Here is a 20,149-nt window from a genome sequence, read left to right as displayed (position 1 = left end):
CTGCCTTGTGGTCTCTGTTCCTTTGTGCTGGTTCTCATGCCGTAGCATTTTAGGCATAATGGCCATGTGGATGGTGCCTCTGTGTAGCCTAATTGTAAGGTCCTGTGTAGTGTAGGATTTGGAGTTGTGTACATACACACATTGGTAACTACAGGATGCATGTACCTGTATGTTGTGTGACCTGCGCCTATTTGTGAAAGAACCCTCAGCTTACCCTGGATTTGTGCTATCACATGATTTCCACAGTCTGGTTCAGGCTGTTACTTGTTTTGGTCGGCTTTCCTCCCTAATGAGGCTGATGCTATAAGTAAACAGTGTTTCAGTAACGCGTCATTCTTCCCAGTTTACAGTTTATTTGTACAATTTATTTGTACTAGCAGTGTACCAGTACAGTACATGCTGATACATACATGTAGGTACAAGGGAACAAGATGTGAAGTTAGGGAATAAGGGGGTTACAATGTGGGAATTTATACTGTAGGTATCTTTTAACATTTAAGGTACTTATTCTGTTATTACAGGGTACAGTATGACCTACTGAGCAACAAAGCTAGATGTTTGGGGGGAGATGAGATAATGAGTTCTGTAGCATTTTATAAATCTGCTGTGATTTAAAAAAAAATACCATTTACTGGAGGGGTAGAGACGATAACCAAAAGAGGATAGGCTAACTACATAGTTCCTAAATAAAGAATGGGATACATTGGAACAAACAGAAGTCCAGGGAACATACTGTAGGCCTACACGTTACTCTGTATGTTGTAAAGTAGTTACAACATACACACTTACAGTATGGAGTACAACATTGTACTTACAGGAGACTTCAGCAGCCTGAGGTGGTTCAGGTTTATGTAGATTGACACTGTTGTCATGGAGTAACAGAGAGTAAGTAAGCAGAAAAACAATTTTATGATGAGGTTTCTACAGTAAGTACAGCTGGTTCATCTGACAGCCAAGGCAGTTGTAGAAGATGATCGATTTTATGGCCTGTCACAATGTAACTTTCATGAACAGTAAACGACACAAACACTACAGTCATGGAAAAACCATATTGAGAGGCATTGCAAAATATCTATAAAATCCCTTAACAACAGCTCCTGTGTGCGGCTCTCAGGGATGGTCATGCTCATACCTCCCAAACGCCAGATTGTTGTTACTGATAGATAATATGTTAATATGGCTGTTTAACCAAGCCCCCCAAGCTTGAAGATGACATCAAGCCTTCTATAACCTTGAGCTGTACTCATATTTGTTTTATTTTACTACATGTCAAAGATTTTATTGATTTTATTTTAAGTAACATACTGTATACCTAACAGAAAATAAATGGCCAACACAGGAAAGATTGTGAAAGATATGTTGCATTTCCTTCTATGTTAGGCCAAAAACAATCTGCAGCTGGTTGGTTAAAGTGTCTGGGAAAAGTAGAGTAGGGATAAAAAATATTGTACTCATGTTTGAAATGAATTACTTCATAATAAACTGGGAATCTTCCGTTTTGGTGGGTATATTAAATTATTATTATTATTAGTGGTAGTATTAAATCTGTATCAACGCATCAACTCTCTTGGAACATGTGACAGAAACCAAGGTGTGGTGCTGAACCTCGACCACGTTAGTCCATTAGGCCTACGGAACTTTCGGCATAATCTCGCGATGCGATTTGAATTTCTGAGCTAGAACGAGAACAGTGAACAACAGAGCGAGCTTTGTAGGAGCTGTTGTCGTTCGAAACGGAAAGGATAGGTGGGACCGAAGACAGAGGAAAATAAGTGCTTGTAGCAGTGGGGAAGTAATTCACGGCACTGCGCCGGGACCACTGATTAATTAACTTGAAATCGTTTTTGGAAAGCAGGACGTCTCCTTTCGTCTTTGTTACTGTCTGCGGAACAAGTGTCACTAGCAACAGACGGTATGTTCTCATCGTTTCTAGCTAACTAACCTTCCTAGCCAGCTGCTAACGCTTGCTGTGGCTGGCTGGCATTTTGGTTACCGTCAGTAAGGCAAGCTGAGACCCATTGAACATTTCTAGCGACTCATAGATATATTTTGCTAACGTCATGTGTCCTATTTTCTGTCTGGACACGTGTACCAGATGGCGATAATTTGTGAGGTGACGTAAACTGACATTAACACAATGAACTATGTAGCTAACCTAGCTATCAATCTAACGTTATTGAGAAGTCGAAGACGAGGGACGGTACAAGACGTAACGCCAACTGTTGGCGTTATTGTTACTTTCTAAACAGCTGCTCATCAATATATCATTGCTAGGCTTCAGTTTGTAACCAGTTAAAGGCGTTGAGTTGTCTTTAACGTACTGCAGCAGTGTGTTCAACTTGATTTGCTAATGACTGCCATGACAAGATAAAAGCAGCAAGAGAAAAAGTTGTGATTTCAGAGGGTTTTGTAACGTGTCTGTCACACAGACAGTAAACTAAAATGTAAAACAATGTGTCAGTTTTAGATTTGAGAAATGTCTCCGGTGGGTAGCTAGGGGCTTGATGCTTCTCCCTGATTCGTTTGTGAAAAATAGAGACAATGGTAAGAGTCTGCTTTGTGTATATTATTCTTCTGTATTGTGGGGTTTGTCAGGTGACATGCAGATGACTTTGTCACGACCTTTGAGGCTTCTTGTAATACCTGCCAATCCAACACAAAGACGGAGACCACCACTCGCTTTAGATAAAATGTATACACGGGTTTGCAGCTTTGAGGTAATGGAGACTAGACATATTACTTTCAATAAAACAATGAATTAGTAACTGACAACAGCAGAGCAGAAGAACTACCATGACTGTGGGTCAACCTGATAAGCATCATGATCTATCCTATGAATAGGATATTTGTATGCTAGGGACTCACCTATATAAATGAAGCTGCAGTTCTTGTGCCATTAATCAGCCCTTGTCTAAATCTGGAAGAAAAGTTAGAGCATCTCTTATTTGGTATGCAGGTGAACTATTCAAAAAATGGCTGGCTCAGCTACCTTTGCTAATTGAGTTCCTAATCCTAGCCAAGTCTTTCATTATACAATGGTGAATCAGCTTGTTCACATGTAGGACAATGTGTGTGAGACCTCAGTTTTAGTCTCTCTGGACACATTTATTTGTTTAGTGTTACACATCACATGCCTGAGTTTTTGTTGGGCCTTAATTGGCTATATCAAGTTAGTTAATAACTCCTTGTGTACTGTGTCATTGTAGTGAATGTGTACACACTGTACAGTGGAGTGGAAATTATGTCTTACTTCCCCAGCTGCCCACTAGTGTGTAGATGTTCTGCTTAGCTTATCATCATTGGCTGACGAAAGACTGAACACTTAGTTCATTTTGGCACACACTGCTTTTGCCCCGTCATTGTCGTTTGCTGGTGGTGGCAAGGTAGTATATCAAAATTGTGAAGGATTATGGCGCCACAAGCTGTCGTCCACTGGGTTCTCTGTATTGTGGGAACCGCAGCTCAGTCCTGTTGGGATATGTTGACAGATGAGCCTGAATAACATCAAAGAATGCCATGGTGCATTTCTCTCATAGTCATTTTGTCAAGGATGTAAAGTTTTGCTATTTTTAGGAGCTGAGGCTTTTTGTCTCTATACATTTTTGGTGTTGGGCTTTATAGCTGACAATGTGTCACAATATTATTTCAAACTGAAAAACATAAAATAATGGGAACAGTTTTTCAAAACTGTTATAAGTGTAACAAATATATAAGCAAAATTCAGTAAGCAGTTCTTGGTGTTGTAAAACTGTTTGCTATAATGTAAATTGTTGACTGTAAAATTTGCTCTATTTTGAGGTTAACGGCCAAATGTAATGTTTTTTTTTTGTTACACCATGTTGCCCACAGTTTAGCAGCTGTTTTATGATATATCTATGAAATAAATGTCCCTAAAATTGTTTTCACTGTTCAAAACTAGTTGCATACAGCAACAACTAGGTCCTTAAATATTACAGCAGCTTTTTAGAAAGATCTTCTGGAAGGATCTTCTGGTTCTGTCCTATGTAGGTAGCAAATTTTACCATGAGCTGTCATCTGTTTTTGGTCAGGTTATGATTAACTCCAATAATGCTAAACCACTGATGTTTATGAACATTTTCTTATCAAAAATGTCACCGTCTTTATTGCTTTTTTTATTTATGTGCTTTCTCCACATTCTCTCAGTTGGGTGTCATTTGCAATCTCCTGCCCCTTGATTGCATAATGTGTGTATTTGTTGACATTACAAAGGGGTGGACAATTGAGTGGTGAAAGGAGGTTAACTTTATATCTTCTATTTGGTTGGCTTTTTGGGTTGCTACCTGGACAGCGTTCGAAGAAAGACTGTAATTCTGCTGTATACTTAGCCAACAATGTAAATATTATATCTTAAATTAGGGAATGAATGTGTAGAAAATTATCACCACTGCTTTATTGTTGCTTTATTGCTTAGTATTACAGATTTCTAATGGAGACTCCTCACCATTAAATTATTCTGATGAGACCACATTTACTGTGTTCTGCTAGAGGCAGCCCTCCAGAGTCATCAGTGTTTGGGTGTCAGAGGCCTCCTTGGGCTTAGCAGCATGTTGTCCAGACCGGTGTGTTCTTCCAAAGAAAGGTCATTAGCCCAGCGTGGTGACCTGGTCTCTGTTCTCTGTGTGTGTGTTTGTCAGGACATGTGTGTGACCCCCTCTCTTGCTCTATGGTAAACACAGGTGCAAGTCTAGGTGGTGGTGGCCTGGCCAACACATCAGGTGCTGTCATTGATTAGGACGTGCATCTTGGATGATCAGACACCTCTCATTGTGCAACTGCATACATTTTTGGTGCATTGAAGTAGGATGGCGGTTTAATTGGTTAGACCAACTCCTGAGGCTGTTATTAGTTTGTTGAGGGGAAATTCATAGATCTTGTCAAGCCACAAACTGCAAGTCATCTCTCAAGAAGGATGTCATCTAATCTGCAATGCAAGAAGTACTCAGTAACTCAGTATAGTGAGAAAGATCTCATGTCTTTCACCAGCATTTGGTGCTGCAGATGGTTTCTTTCATGAGCGTTCCATTTGCTGCTCATTTAAATTAGCAGTAGACTGTTCAGCAAGCCCCTTCCCCATTCGTTATGGAGAGAGCTTTTAATGTGACCCTGAAGTCTGATGTAGGGGACTGGTTACCACGCAGTGGATGTGCCAGTCGTGAACAAAGCTTTTTATAATGTAACCTGTAACCCCACAAAATAATGCAGCTACCTTGAAAGTAATGCATGTAGGGATGTTCCAAAGTTTTTTTTTTTTTTTTCCCCCAATCCCGATCCAAGTCCTTTAGTATTGGGTATCTGCTGATTCCATGCTTATAATTTTAATTGTATGTTTCAGTAAGTATAATTGTATGTATCAAGACACATGGAAATGTAGCCTACTTAATCCGACACACCTTATTTTTCACAAGCTACTTGATCCAAATACTGGAGTTCCTGGTTCAAAACTATTATGTTTGTAAGCTTAACGTATCACTCTGTTGGATTCGCAGTCAGCACTAGCTAAAGTGAGAAGCTGCTACCGGAATGTTTTGTACACTGCTCTTTGCTAATGATAACTAGTGTTGTATAGGAATCCTTAGGATCAGCTTGGGACATCTCTTAAATAAGTTTTATTACTGCAGGTAGTAAGCTAGTCAGTCAGGCATGCTAAAGGTTAGCAGCTTACAATATATAAACACACTGTTTGATTCATTCCTTACACTTCTGCTAATGTGTTTTTGGTTTTGGAAAGGCAAAAAAAGATACCACCCTCCTAAGTCACTAAGTCTCTGGATAATGAGGATATTGAGAAATGTAAAGCTTGACTGAAGAAATTTTTGACAAATGAAGAAACAGGAACTAAAGAAGCAGTAAATCGAATTTTGGGAGGCACAAGGCCTCCTGGAAGACTCATGTTCTCTTTTAGTTGTAAGCATAAACACAGTGCCGTCACAAGTCATGTGTACAGCCCAACTCTTTGGTGCTGCTTGTGTGACAGATGCTTGTGTTTGAGCATAGGACGGCAAAAGGGATTCACAAGGTGGGAAAGCAGTCAGATTGGTTGTGGTGGGCTAAGCGATGGCATTTCACCTGTACTGTTTATCAGCTAAGGTTTTTCTTGTACCTGTCTCTGGTTCAAATGTTTCTCTGATCTCTACTCCATTGTGAATCAAATTCTTGTTTGTGCCCATCTCTCTGAGGTGTGAGTAAAGAGGCTTTGGTTTTTTCAGATGCTTAAACCTTAACAGGTGTCAGGCTCAAGCACAAACTGAATGTCATTCACTCACATGGCCTCAGAGGATGTTCAATGTGTGTGTGTATCAGGCAATCAATGGAAATGTTACCTTTCAGGCTGAACAAACACAACTCCTTCAGGAGCAATCATAACTGAATCCTATTCAAAAGGCTTAAACTTTGATACAATACTAGTATAAAAAAATGATACTCGATACCCCTTTCGATACCATGCCAAAAAGAAAAAAAAGTCCTGGGCACAGAAAATATTTTTTTTTAATTAACAGCCTGCACACAGTGCTGGTACAGAAAAAGTCACTGAACACATACCAGTGTTAAGTAATTGACATTATTAAATAGAGATCAGTAAAGTATTTCTGATTATTATTACTATTCTTTAAAAGTTTCCCTACCTTGTAGGCCTACACATTCTTTGTCGTTATTATTGCTTTAAGTATTATTTATTTTTTTTCTCTAATGTGGCTTCACTTGTAAAAACAGTACAGTGGTCTCCCCCAGTTTGGAGAAGCAGACAGGACCAGCATGTAAGCTAAGCAATGCACTGCTGTGGATCTAGGCAGCACCAAAACGTATTTTAGCCACCAACAAAAGTCCATTTCAGTTTAAATGTACGCTATATTTAAAATATTTTCACCGCTTTACCTTGCCGTCAGACAGCCCTTTCCGACGGGAAACTGAAGCCTCTTCAAAGTCACCAGAACCCACTGACAAAAACTGTAATTTTACGTCACAGTACACTGGAGTTGCTGGTCCACTGCTGCCTCGTTCGGTTAGTTTGTTTGTATTATTGTGTGACTTTGGTGTTTTTTATAAGATGTTTGGTTAGTTGCTGTGGGTTGAGGCAGCGGTAGACCAGCAACTCCTGTGTTCTGCGAAGTAAAATTACTGTTTTTGTCAAAGGAGTCTGGTGGTGGCTTTAGAGAGAGCGATATAAGGCGTCAATTTCCTGTTGGAAAGGCTGTCTGACGGCAAGGTAAGGCGCTGAAAATATTTTAAATATAGCATACAGCTGATATTGATTATTTTAGGTGGGCCTTTTTTAGGTGGCTGAAATACCTTTTGTTGCTGCCACGATCCACAGCAGTGCATTGCTTAGCTTGCTGTTTTTGTTTTTGTTTTTTATAACTTCGGTACTTTCGATATTATCGAATGAATTATTAACAGAGATCGTATCGTTTTAAACCTGTATCAAAAAAGTATCAATACTTTAGACAACCTTAGTTACCATTAATATAACCAGAGATATTGAAGGGATGGCTACCATGGTATCAATGGTATGGCAAAAGCTCTACCAATTGACAAATCTCTATTGGCTTGTGGTATATATTGTCTTACATTTGTTTGTGCTGTCTCTTTCGTCGGCATTGCCAGGGGAAATATATCCCATACTCCCAATTCACCAGTTCATTCCTTTCTATTTCACACCCTCTTCCTGAGCTCTTAGCTCTCTCAGCTGAGGAGAAATGCCAGGATGCTTACCTCATTTCCTCCCCTCTTGAGTGAAGTGAGGAGGAAAGAGGGGAAGTCTTGGAGGAGGGGGCAACTGTAGACTGTACTGGCTTTGTTGGGGTTGGAGACTTTTCCTTTTATTCTCCTTGTCGGCCCGCCTTGCCTCTCTTTGTACATACAACAATGCCTTCCCTGTTCACACTGCTGTTGTGGTTGTTGATTGCATCTTTTTTAGTCTCTTCTATCTTGTAGGGTCAGATTCAAAACACAGTGCATGACCAATAGGCTTTTATTTCTCATCTATTTGAACTACTGTATATTGTGTGTAATGTTTACTCCCTGCAACAGAGTGAAATAGTCCATTAATCACACTGTGTGTTTTGAATGACTTCTCTGAACACATTAGTACAAGGTTAAACCTGTCATTTAAATACAGGCACTGACCACATGCCCAGTTTTCAGCTTGCTTCACACTTTGGTGAAAAGGGAGGGGCACTGTTTGACTTTCATCCCACATCAGTCAATAGCTGCTCAGCTTGCCTGCCAGGAGGTTGCTCTGTGTCTGTTCATGATGCAGTGGAAGCCTCGCTAATGCATTGACTGTCCCCAGCCCCATAGAAGCCCGGGAATGTGCATAGAGGCAGCTTTACACAGGAGACAGGCAGGCCAGGAATGCAGCTGGAGTGATACTGACTGGGTGACTACACTGGCTCAGCTGCTGCATATTTTCACTGTTCACATTTATCTGTGTGTCTGTCTCATTCCTAGCCAGTCATCACTGTTATCTCCCTGTCTCTCTGTCTGTATACCTGTCCATCTACCAGTCCTTCTTTTGAAGCTGTGTCTCTGCTTGTCCCTAGGTGTATCGTATCTCCTTGTGTATCCACATCCTTGTTTTATTTGTGCCTCTTCTATGTGTGTCCCAACTTTGTAAAATAAGATAACTAAGTTCACTTTGTGCTGCTGCATGACCACCATGTCGGGCAGTAGCTGACACAGTCTGTTTGTGAGTGGTTTCCTTTTCCCCACTCATATGTAACCCCACACACATGCTGCTTACCGCTTATAGAAACACAGGTCACTAGTGAGTCTTTGCTGGCTAAGTTTAGACCTAGGAGAATCCCAGGTCTAATCATCAACTGAGTGGAATGACGGGCATTCTTCCGCACTGCTGAGTCACCCAGGGTGGTCCTCTCCTTTCTGTTAGTCTACACACAGGTGCTGATGTACCTTCTGTGGCCTAGGAAAAGATAAGGCTTGCATATGGAGTGGTTTGTCCTTTTTTAATTTCCCTTTAGTTTAGAGTTGGTCTGACCAAGCTTATGTTTAACCAGCATGTCAACATGGCAGGAACAGAACTCAGTGGGAGCTTAAAAAGGTCCTTGAACTTATTGTTTGTTTAGTTGGTTTGTTTTGTGTGTGTATGTTATTGTTTGTATGTATGTATGAATATGTGTTTCCAAGTGATTGTGTGAGATGTTCTTTTCATCTTGAGAGGACCACTTCACTCTTTTCTAACATAGGTTGTTGAAATGTGTTTTTGTTTGCCCAAGGGCCCTCTTCAGGGTTCAACAGGGCAAGTGGGTCAGGAATCTACTTGCTTGAAGGCAATTTTGACTTGTCCCTATACAAATAGTTTTATTTATTAGTGGTTATCAAATGACAACAAAAACTAAAGTTAATTGTCATGTCTAATCTTTATAAATAAAGTAAATGAATCAGAACACAATGTGTCATAGATACAAAGCAACAAACATTCTTGCATATCGAAAATGATATGACAAGCTGGACTCCTTAACTGTGAGTGAGTGATAAATTATCAGAATCTTTGTGAACTCTGGATTTTGTTGGAGAACTGAAGACTTAGTATGAAAGTAGAGGATAAGAAAGCAAGTTGTTGATTAATTGCTATTTAACCCTTATATTTTCGACTAAGTATAAAGTTTAATATATACAAATTAATGTATTTTTTGTTTAGAATTTGTATGCTAACCATATCACAGACATGAATTCCCTTTTAATAATCGGATATTTTTCCATATTAATGTAAGTGAATAGAGCGAGATCTATTAGGGGGAAACCACGAATCCCTGCTACAGGAAATCTGTGTTGCGCTTAAAGGTTGAGTGTACCATGGTTCTCAGCTTGTGATTAGTGAGAGTTGTACTCTCCCAGGCTGCGGCAGGTCAGCTGAGGTCAGTACTGGATCTGTTCTTTCTCTGGAATGCTGAATGAACTCTGTCCCCAAGGAAAGCTCTGGCACGTCAACCAGCTCTCATCTTTCGATCTGCTTTCTCAGTTGGTTGTTCTTGTGCATCCTCATGCTTACGGGCACAGAAATTCTCACTGCACTCTTATCTACATTTTTCTATATTAGTCATTTGTGGCATACCCAGGTCCTACTCATGTCAGCGTTAGAAGCTGTCTTTGTATTGTTGATTACCCAAGATTACTGAGAGCCCTTTTCTAATTAACTTCTGTGGTCATTGCAGTGGTCACACTCTGTGGCTAGCAGCATTGCACCTCTCGGGCCTTCCTGCACATGGTCTATTTGAAACAAAATTGAAGATGCTATAAAATGCATTTATATATGCACTAGCTGAGCAATTTAAAATGTTTTTAAAATGTTGGCTTTTGCATTCAAGTGGCTTCCAGTGTCACTGTTGTTTTGGGAGTGCCATCACTACACAGTTTTATGGTGGCAACCTTCTACTGTTTTGCAAATTGTTGGTATGTTCTCTTTAAGTAGATATTTATGGCTGGCAAATAGCTTTTTCTCTGCTATATTTAAAAAATAATTTGCGTCTATAAATACAGGTTACATTAACAGTGACAGTGAAATTACGGTTCTTTCTTTAAAATAATTAAATTAACAATTAACATAGGGCTTTTTACAGGGCGACTGTGATCTCACCTATGACGTCAAATGAAATCAAGAATTCGACTGTTTTTCCACAAAAGCAAATTTGTTTGCAGCCTGTGACTTTGTTTGCTTTTGTTCCATAAAACCTCATGTGGTTTTCACTAATCGGTTTTGGTCAGTTTTTTAAAACAGCTAAGGACAGCCTGTCAAATGTGGGTGCTTCATCTTGCGTTGGGGGGTGTATCAGTAAGAGAAGGAGAGGGTGTGTGTTTTCTTTATGTACACGTTTGCGTGCATGTCTTACTGTGTGCAAGTGGGTGAATGGCAAATGTTCATCCTCAGAAGCCAGTTTTAACTATTAGCTGCTGGGCTGGCTTTACTTTATTTTCTGCTTCATATTTTCCTTTTCAGTGTTTATGCAATGTGCTCAGATTAAAGGACAAACAGTATTATTGAGTAGACTGTTTCAACCTTTACAGCCTGCGTTTTCTTGCTTTTCACAATAGTGCACTTCAGTTTTTTGGTTCTTGTTGCATTTGGGACAAATTTTAAAATGTGTTCATATGTTAAATATGCATCAGAATTTTATTCTGATATGTCACAGTCATCATGACATATATGTCAGTCAAGTTATCTTTATTGATCCAATGTTATTGTGACCACAACTACAAAAATATACATACATTGACATTTTGTCACCTGTTGTCAGGTCCAAATAAAATGTACAATTACAGAGCCTTGATTTCAGCATCAGTATTGGCAAAATCTGTCAATTAAAAATGCACAATGAAAACTGATCCCACGCCTTCCCTCTAAACCTTACTCACCTATTTTCATAATCTCTTATTTAAGAGGTCTGGGGAATGTTAAGTTATTGAGAGTACTCTATTTTCTTTCCATTGTCTCTCTGTCCACTTTTCTTTTTTGACATTTTTGCTTGCTTCCCCTTTAGAAATGTCACTTAATCTATGAGGTGAAATGCACTGTAGCTTTGTGGAAAGCTGCCAAATCCCAGAGCAGAATTTTGTTCTGGAGGAGGTATCAATTCTTCACATGCTCCTTCAGCACCTTTTTCTTATTTTCCTCTCCCTCCATCATTACTCTTCAAGTTGGTTTTTGCAGTCTTTTTACTTCTTTCTTGCTCTCTAGTTATGTATCTTGTTTCTCCTGTTCTTACCTTTTCCTTAATTTCCCTCTCTTTTTTCCCCTCACTCTTTCTGCCTCTCTGAGCTCGCTCCCCCACCTCCAGGCACACTGGGCAGATTTGGCTTGTGTTAATGTACTTAAATCGCCACACTCAGTGAGAAAAGCCCTTACTGCTGACCACAGCCTGCAGCCAATGAGCTGATATAGTTGTTTCATTTGTGAGTGGGACCTATTCAGGGCCTTCAGAATGAGACTGTTGGCCTAGTGTACCTGCATCATCAGTCCTCTCATCACACACACTCACACACCTATCTGCTCAGCAGCGATAAGCCCGATCAGTCACTTCTTGACTGATTTAGATGCGGTAGTAGCCTTGTGACAGACATCAAGGTCGGGATAAAGCACCTACCCTGCAATCATCTTTTCATGGTTGAATGAAAACTATTAGCCTATCACACTCTGTTTACTACACACTGTATCCCTATATATCTCACTCACAGTACAACGCACTCGACAGCAGTACTATTGGACTGCAGCCTTGCGTGTGGATGAACACACAACACCCTGAAGGAAAAAACTGAAGGGGGTTTCTACTGGATCTCTGTAATGTCCTTTGAGAAACTATGGCTTTTCTGTTAAGTGTTTGTTCTTTAAAGCCCAGTGTATCTGTTAATGTGTGCAGTTCCAAAAAAGTCTAAAAATGCTAGAGAGAGGACCTAACAGAATGCAGAATATTAATGAACATACTTAAGTATAAAGTGTGTGGGATATTAAGTGTTTACATGTATGTTACACCATAACAAGAGAGGAAAAGAAAATGGGTGAAACTGAGAAGTTTCAGGAATCCCATGCCTCCTTCCATATGTACAGGAGATACTAAAGCCAGCCCTGCCCACCACATCAAAGTTTCCTGTTTTCAGTCCTGGCTCAAAGCAAGGGGAGTCAGAGCTGTGGAACAGGGAGGGGATCACTGTCTTGAGAGAGAGAGAAGGGGGGAGGTTGTGGGGAGAAACAGCAGCATGTGTTTCAGAAAAGCAGAGAAGTGCGATGCTGGTAGTGTCAGTGGTTTGGTTACAGCTGTCGAGCTGCTGTGCGGAGTGCTGCTTTTGATCTTTTGGCATAGTGGTGCAGATTGACAGATTGTGGACATTCTATTTTACTGCAATTGCAGTAAGTGCTTATAAAGTATGCACATGTACAGTATGTGTGAGAGAGCATGCTCTGTAGGCCCCTCCAGCTTGTGTGGGTAGTTTATGGGTGTGTGTGTGTGTGTGTGTGTGTGTGTGTGTGTGTGTGTCCCTTTGCACTAGTCTGTTAGTGTTTCCACAGAATGATTCATTGCCAAGGTGTAACCAAAGACGCAGATAAACACACACATACACATTCAGGGATGGACACCCAGCAAGCGAGCTGGACCTCAGTAGCAACCCTCTCCTAAAATAACAGACATTCTTTCTCCCCCTCCCTCATCACCACTCCCAGAAACGCAAAGCACTACACAGATGTAAAAACTGTGGCACAAACCTATGGTTTAACCTTGTTAACCATTCCCAGGACACTGCGCTCATTTAGTTTATACTGGATTTCAGTCCTGCTCTTTGACCTGAGTGTAGATGATCTTCACTCTCAAATGCAGTTTTACATTGCTTTGTTGGTTTGTTGAGATCGGCCTCTGAAGACAATCCGTATTTATTGGCTCATGTTGATTTTCTCAAACTGTACACATCTGAAGAGGTGGGCTTGTCCAGTTACTTGCTCATTTCAGATCAGATGTTAATTTTACATGCAGACGTTTATTTCTCTGCAAATGGAGTTTCTCTGTCCATCTGACCTTTTTAGCAATGCTGCATGTAATGACTAGTCTAACTTGGAATGCCTGACCAATTTAAAAGAGGGCTGATATTGTTGGCTGATATCACATTACAGCGTATGATACAGAAAAAGGAAACCATGTCAAGATTACATAGATTATCCAGATGGCTCAGTTGATTATATTTCTGTGTAGGTTGTGAGTTGATTTATCACAAATGTGGTAATAATGATGCAGTCAATAATGTCTTGTTCAACTGTAGAATAACCTTCTACTGTACATGATTTGTTTTTTTACTCTTGGTACATTGTTGATGCAAAAAGTGTATATATTAAAATGTAACAATAGTCCTAACACCCAAAATCTGCTATTGGTCGTGCCGTAGCTTCTTTTGCTTCTGCAGCTGTGCACCGTTGTAGTTTAGACAACGTTTAGTTTAGTCTCCCTCTGTCTCCCTTGTTCTCTCACCATCTCAAATGTGTGAAATTCTCAAGTGGACAGAACACTCATCAGATTGGCTCAGAAGCCATCTGTCCTGATATTATAATTTTGTGGAGTCACTAGACACACACTCAGACATAGAGATTACAGAGAAGTAATTATGTTTTGTCATACAGGAAATTGTGAAATTACCGGATCTACACAGCAAAATTATGTCAAAATTCAGATGCAAGCAAACATATTAAACTAGGTCTTTATTACTGTGAATTGTTACTTTTTAGCTGTAACAGTTTGTCATAGGTGTGGTCTTTGTATTGGCCTATATGTCCATCCCTGCCAAAGTATCCTTGAACAAAACATTGACCCCTGTTTTATTAAGCTTCACAACAGTGTTTTGGCACTGCAGGCTAGATAATATGATAAAAAGCATGGATTACATTGTACTTTATTTGAGTTTTATTATGCCTCCTCCTGCCTGTCTGTACGTCCGTCCGTCCGTCCCATTCTCATGGACGCGATATCTCAGGAACGCCCTGAGGGAATTTCTTCAGATTTGGCACAAACGTGCACTTGGACACAAGGGTGAATTGATAAGAATTTGGTGGTCAAAGGTCAAGGTCACTGTGACCTCACAAATGACGTTTTTGGCCATCACTCAAGAATTGCTGACTATATTTCACAGTTGGTTGGACACTAAATAGGTGACACTTTTGATTCAAAGGTTAAAGGTCACGGTGACGTCAAAATAGGTTTTTAGCCATAATTTAAAAATTAATTGGGCGATTCCAGATTTCACACACACATGTTGACTGGGACGCCTGACTAAACAATAACTAGCAGAGTACGGGCTTTCCTCCATCTCGTCCATTCTGCCTTTCACTTCCTGCCTCATTCCAAATTTCGAATCAACAGAATCACGTGACTGCTAACAATGTATTGGAGCGTGCTTAGCTAATTGTGATCCTGTGAGTGAGTGAGTTTCACTTACAGCTCATAGAGGCTTCGCATCTAAAAATGCCAGGAGAAAACAAAAGCACCACATTTTGTGTAGCTGTACTCTATAAGAACCCATCTTTACATAGTAAAGGTATACTTCATTAATCTGTTCACCAATGTATATTCACTGGAATCATACATATGTATTATCAATATAGTGATAACTTCTATTTAGCCAAAAAATACACTTTATTCCTTTTTTTTTTTATTCAATTCCTTCAAGTGTTCAAGGTACAAGGTATTCACTACATATCTGAGTCTGGACAGACATGGATGTAAACTGTAACTTGACTGGTTGGCGGAGGCATACCACTGCGGGGCGGTAATTCTAGTTTACAATCACTGTAGTTTTGTTGACCATGCCCCTTGACATTTAACATAATTTTGCTGTGTTTTGCTGATTAAGTTCAGGTTGCAACTATCTAGCTTTATGTATGTCCCTTAAACTTCCCTATGCCACCTGGAAAATTCACATAATGAAACTGGTGTTTGTCAGGCTGGTATTAAAGTTGACAAATGCTGTTTGCTGCTGTTCAACTTAATATGATCCACTTGCGCAAATGCCTTTGCGATTGGCATTTACAGTAGTCGCTGTCTGAATTGCTGCCGCATCTGAAACCGGTCTACCAAGGCAAACCCTTGCTCTACTTTGCCGAGCATTATCTCACAGTTCCTCCTGTTTGCCATTATCAGCAGAGGACGGTCTGGGCCCAGGCCTTGTCACTGTTGATCTTACAGACACATCAGACCCCGCTCTCTCTCTGTGTCAATACTGTCCAAGGTTGTCAACATTCTGTCCTCTCTTCTCAGTTCTGTGACTGACGCACTGATCAGCTATGCAAACCTGCACACTGCTAAGCAAAGACTAAGCAAAATGTCAAGAACCAGCAAATACATTGGAATACTGTTTCTTGAATAAGCTTGAATAAGAGTATTGGAGGGCTTCACTCAGGGAATTAAATGCACGAAGTTAGCAGTGCACTGACATTAATGTGCTATCACATTTATTTTAGATCTTACATTGTAAACTTGTCAGCTTTTGATCACTATTCCTGAAGACAGTTGTTTATCAAACCACGATTAAGATGAGGCTTTATAATCTTAACAAAATGTTCATAATTACCTTTACACCAAAATGAACTTTCATTTACAGTACTAGTGTCATTAAACACAAAGTATGTTGTCCTTCGCATCTCCAGGACATCATTAGGGAATGTTAGTCACATCTGTAGTCCACTAATTGACAGTTTGTGGTGGTGACATGAAAAGAAAGGAGGCAATGCTCCAGCAAAGGCAGGGAAGAAGAAAACTACAAACTACCAAACAAAATGTAAAGAATGATGGTTTCAAATGTATTTAAAAAATCAGCTGTACAAATGTTATATGAGAAATTAAATGCATTCAACGTGACTTGACATTGTTTATTTAAAAGAGGAAAAAAATGGGTTAAAATTTTGGCAGTATTCACTGTGCTAGATGGCTTAGGAAGCCATGCGGAGAGGAGAGCTTGCTTAAATCACTGTTCTTGTCTTATTTGTGGGGGGGTTTTGGGCACGCACATGCATCTCTTCAAATGTAATACGCCATTATTAACTCAGCTAAACAAACACACATAAAATATTCTTGACAGAATGGTGTACCTACTGGCTGCAGCTGAGAAAATGATAAAACTCCTCTTCTCCCGTCTGCTGTTTAGAGAAGGTGATACCATATACCAAACTGTCAAACGCAACGAGTAATGTTCCTCCTCTTTCAGAACTGCAGATTTGATTTGATTTGTGTTTTTTAATTCATTGTCTCGGGTTGACTTTGGTTTTTACACTTTGAGGTATTGCTTTCAGCTTTTAAGAATGTTTGTGTCTGAATGAGAAATATTTTTGCATTTCTGTTTCATTGCATTCTCACTGACTGGTTATTGAAATTGAATATTAACATGTATTAAATCTCTTGTTTCTGTTCTTCTCTCTCCCCCTACTCTCTCTCTTCCCTTCTCTTGCCCTTTTCCACAATTTTCTTCTTTTGCTCTCTCCAGGTTCTGTTGCATCAGTTTCGCAGCAGGTGACCCCCACCCCTCCGCCAAAATCCGGCTATTAGATGTGACCACGAGGTTGATCAGGAGAAGCCACCATGTCTTAAACGCAGACGGGCCCTCCGGAGCCCTGTCCCCCCACCCTGGACCACCCTCCCCCGCCCCCATCCACCACCTTACCCCTTCTCCCAGCCCCATCCCACTCCCAGATCTCCCTGCACATGTGAGGGACAGGCTGCCCAGCCCTGGATCCCCACTGGCACACCCCTCTCCTCCGTCCGGAGTGATGAACCTGCAGAAGCACCAGCAGTTGGGTGCTGGTAGCGGTGGGGTGATGGGCTCTGACCGGGATCTGCAGTCCACTGCTTCCTCCATCTCTCTGCCCTCTGTGAAGAAGGCCCCCAAGAAGAGGCGCCTCTCCCTGGCCTCTCTTTTCAGACGCCGAGGTCGGGAGTCCAAATCAGGGCGCCGAAGGTCCCGAGAGCACCAGCACCCTGGACCTGGAGGGCTTGGAGGGGTGGATGGCATTGCCAGCATCGAGAGCATCCACTCTGAGATGTGTAATGACAAGAACTCTGCCTTCTTCTCTGTGGCTGGGACTGGAGCTGCCTCTGCTGCTGCTGCTGCCTCCACCTCATCTGCCTCAGGGCCTTCTTCCTCTACCTCCTCCTCCTCCAAGGTGGGGGGTGGGGTGGGGGCAGAGCTACTGGAGTGCCCGCTGTGCCTTCTGCGCCACTCCCGGGAGAGCTTCCCTGACATCATGACCTGTCACCACCGCTCCTGCATTGATTGCCTGCGCCAGTACCTGCGCATTGAGATCTCAGAGTCACGTGTCAACATCAGCTGTCCTGAGTGCTCGGAACGCTTTAACCCGCACGACATCCGCATGATCCTGGGTGACCGGGCGCTCATGGACAAATACGAGGAGTTCATGCTGAGGAGGTGGCTCGTGGCTGACCCTGACTGCCGCTGGTGCCCTGCGCCGGACTGTGGGTAAGAAGTGAATTTAAATACACAGCACGTGAACACAGCCACAGTTACATACACTCTGATGCAGCTCACACTGATCCGGTCATATACGCCATGAAAATTACATGTTTTCTCTGGAATGTGCTTTTGTGTGCCTGTATGTCCAGGGTGTCTCAGGTTTACCTGTTAAGGAGGTTGAATGTGGTGTGTGAGATAGAGTGGGGTATGTGTTTCCATAGGGAACTGTCTTTTGATAGGAACAATATAAGGTTGAGTATGTCCCATTGGAAGAGAGAGAATATGAAAATATTTATATAGGTGAAGAATGACTGTAACGGACTGAAAGGATAGAGTTAGAGAGAAAAAAAGAGAGACCTTAGCTAAGGGTGTAATATCAACTTTGCAACTCAGCTAAGGGTGTAATATAATGTACATACCCTAGCAAATCTAAGACATTAGCCAAAGAAATTCAGTCAATTTTTCACTTAACTTTTTCCCACCTCATTCTAGTTATGGTGCTGGTGGTGTTACTCCATTTTCATTATTATAATATTTTGTTCTTTTGGCTGTCATGGTGGAAACTGATGATTGACTTGAGGCATACTGTATGTATATTCCATGTACTGTGATTTGCTATGGTAAATTAATACGAAAACTCCTAAAATGAGAAAAGGACAATAAGGAGGACAGTGTGCCACAACAGCAGCAGAAGAAACAACTTCCCTTGCAGACCCCAGATAATATAAAAAGAGAATGATTGACCCTCTCATATGCTGTGTTGAGCAGCACCAGAGAGACATTTTCAGCCAGAGACCCTGCAGGGATTTGTATTGTTGTTTTTTCCAGCAGTATCCTCAGCTAAACCCCATCTAGTTCACTCCCTCTGTTTCACAATAAAGTTCCCACTACTATTACTGTTTATGTACTGACAATTAATGATAACAACTTTTGAGTTTGACATCCCTTCATTTGCGGTTGCGCTGAACATCTGCCTGTTTGTGGGTATGACCATGGCCGTGATTTGACAGATACTTGTTGTGTACTGTGATGACGAGTCATTGTTGCTAACTTGAAGGGTTGGAAGGAAAGCATGACATAGTGTCAGAGGAAGAGAGGCACAGAAAGGGTGAGAAGGACTGAGAAGCAGAAATATGTGATGATGCATGGAGAACAAGAGGGGCTATGGAAGGTAGGTAAGAGTAATATAAGATATAAACATACAACAAATTAATTATTAATTAATAAACATTAATTATCAGCCATGTGGGACAGGGGGCTCACAGAGCTGTGGAGCTCATGGCAGGCTGCTACATATCTTGCTGCCAGTCTACAGCAGTCCTCCCTCTCTCCCAGTAGGACCGGAAGTCTTTCTCTCTGGCCCTGTTTACACCTGGCATTAACATGTGTTTTGGGTGATCCTATCACAAGTGGACAGCTCCAAGCACTTAGTTCACACCTTGCATTAGAATGCGTCTCCACATGCGTCTCGAGTGACCACTTGTGATCGGGTTTCACTTCCCCGCTCTATATACAAATAAACATGTACATCATTTCCGTTTGCAAAGACCAAATGCAGTGTTGTTTTTAACCTGAATTTGATGAATTTACTGTTTTTACCTTTTAGGATTTTTCACCCGCGATTCTGTTTTCACAACAGCAGGTAAGCCACGTGTGGCGAGGCATTCTTGTTAATGTCGTAAAGTGCCCTAACTGCCACCAATGTGGCACAGGATGACATAGGCACCAACAGGTGCACTTACAAGCTTTTACAAAACAACAGCATAAGTAGGCCTACATTAAACAGGAGAAACTCTGTTTCTCTGCAGACCATGTGCGACTGTCAGTAATCCGCACGGGAGGGGTAGAGCGAGGGGAGATTGTGGGCGAGGTTTTAATGCTGCAGCTTGTCCTCCGGGGAAATCCATGCTTTGACCGGGTGCAGCCTTACTTCATTGCGACGTGCTAACGCACAATATGCAAATCTGCCTAAAACTCTCTGTGATTTACGGAGTTTCCTGATGGACAGATAGCTTTACAGCTCACGGTCCTATTAGCCTTAAAGCTTAAATAAAGCTTGATTAGCTCGGTGCTTCGCACTCCCAGTCCGGGCAGAGTCAGCGTTAATGGGACCACTGGTTGCACGGCTAACTGAGCTAACTAGCTAATGGCAGTACAGTTAGCAGCAGTTAGCGGT

At 41.3% G+C, this 20,149-nt stretch overlaps 1 protein-coding gene across 1 annotated transcript in view; it reads left to right on the top strand.

Annotated features, from left to right (window-relative positions):
• The first annotated feature begins 1,659 nt into the window (after window positions 1-1,659).
• Window positions 1,660-20,149, top strand: part of LOC122881235 (E3 ubiquitin-protein ligase RNF19A-like) — a 31,671-nt gene continuing 13,181 nt past the window's right edge. The window contains exons 1-2 of the mRNA XM_044207143.1: window positions 1,660-1,912; window positions 16,990-17,979. Coding sequence (XP_044063078.1) covers window positions 17,273-17,979 — 707 coding nt within the window. The 5' untranslated portion in view covers window positions 1,660-1,912; window positions 16,990-17,272. The remainder of the gene's footprint in view (window positions 1,913-16,989; window positions 17,980-20,149) is intronic.

Source organism: Siniperca chuatsi, linkage group LG9 (assembly GCF_020085105.1).
Source record: "Siniperca chuatsi isolate FFG_IHB_CAS linkage group LG9, ASM2008510v1, whole genome shotgun sequence".
NCBI classification, from domain to species: Eukaryota; Metazoa; Chordata; class Actinopteri; order Centrarchiformes; family Sinipercidae; genus Siniperca; species Siniperca chuatsi.
This window is presented reverse-complemented; position numbering and strand designations above follow the sequence as displayed.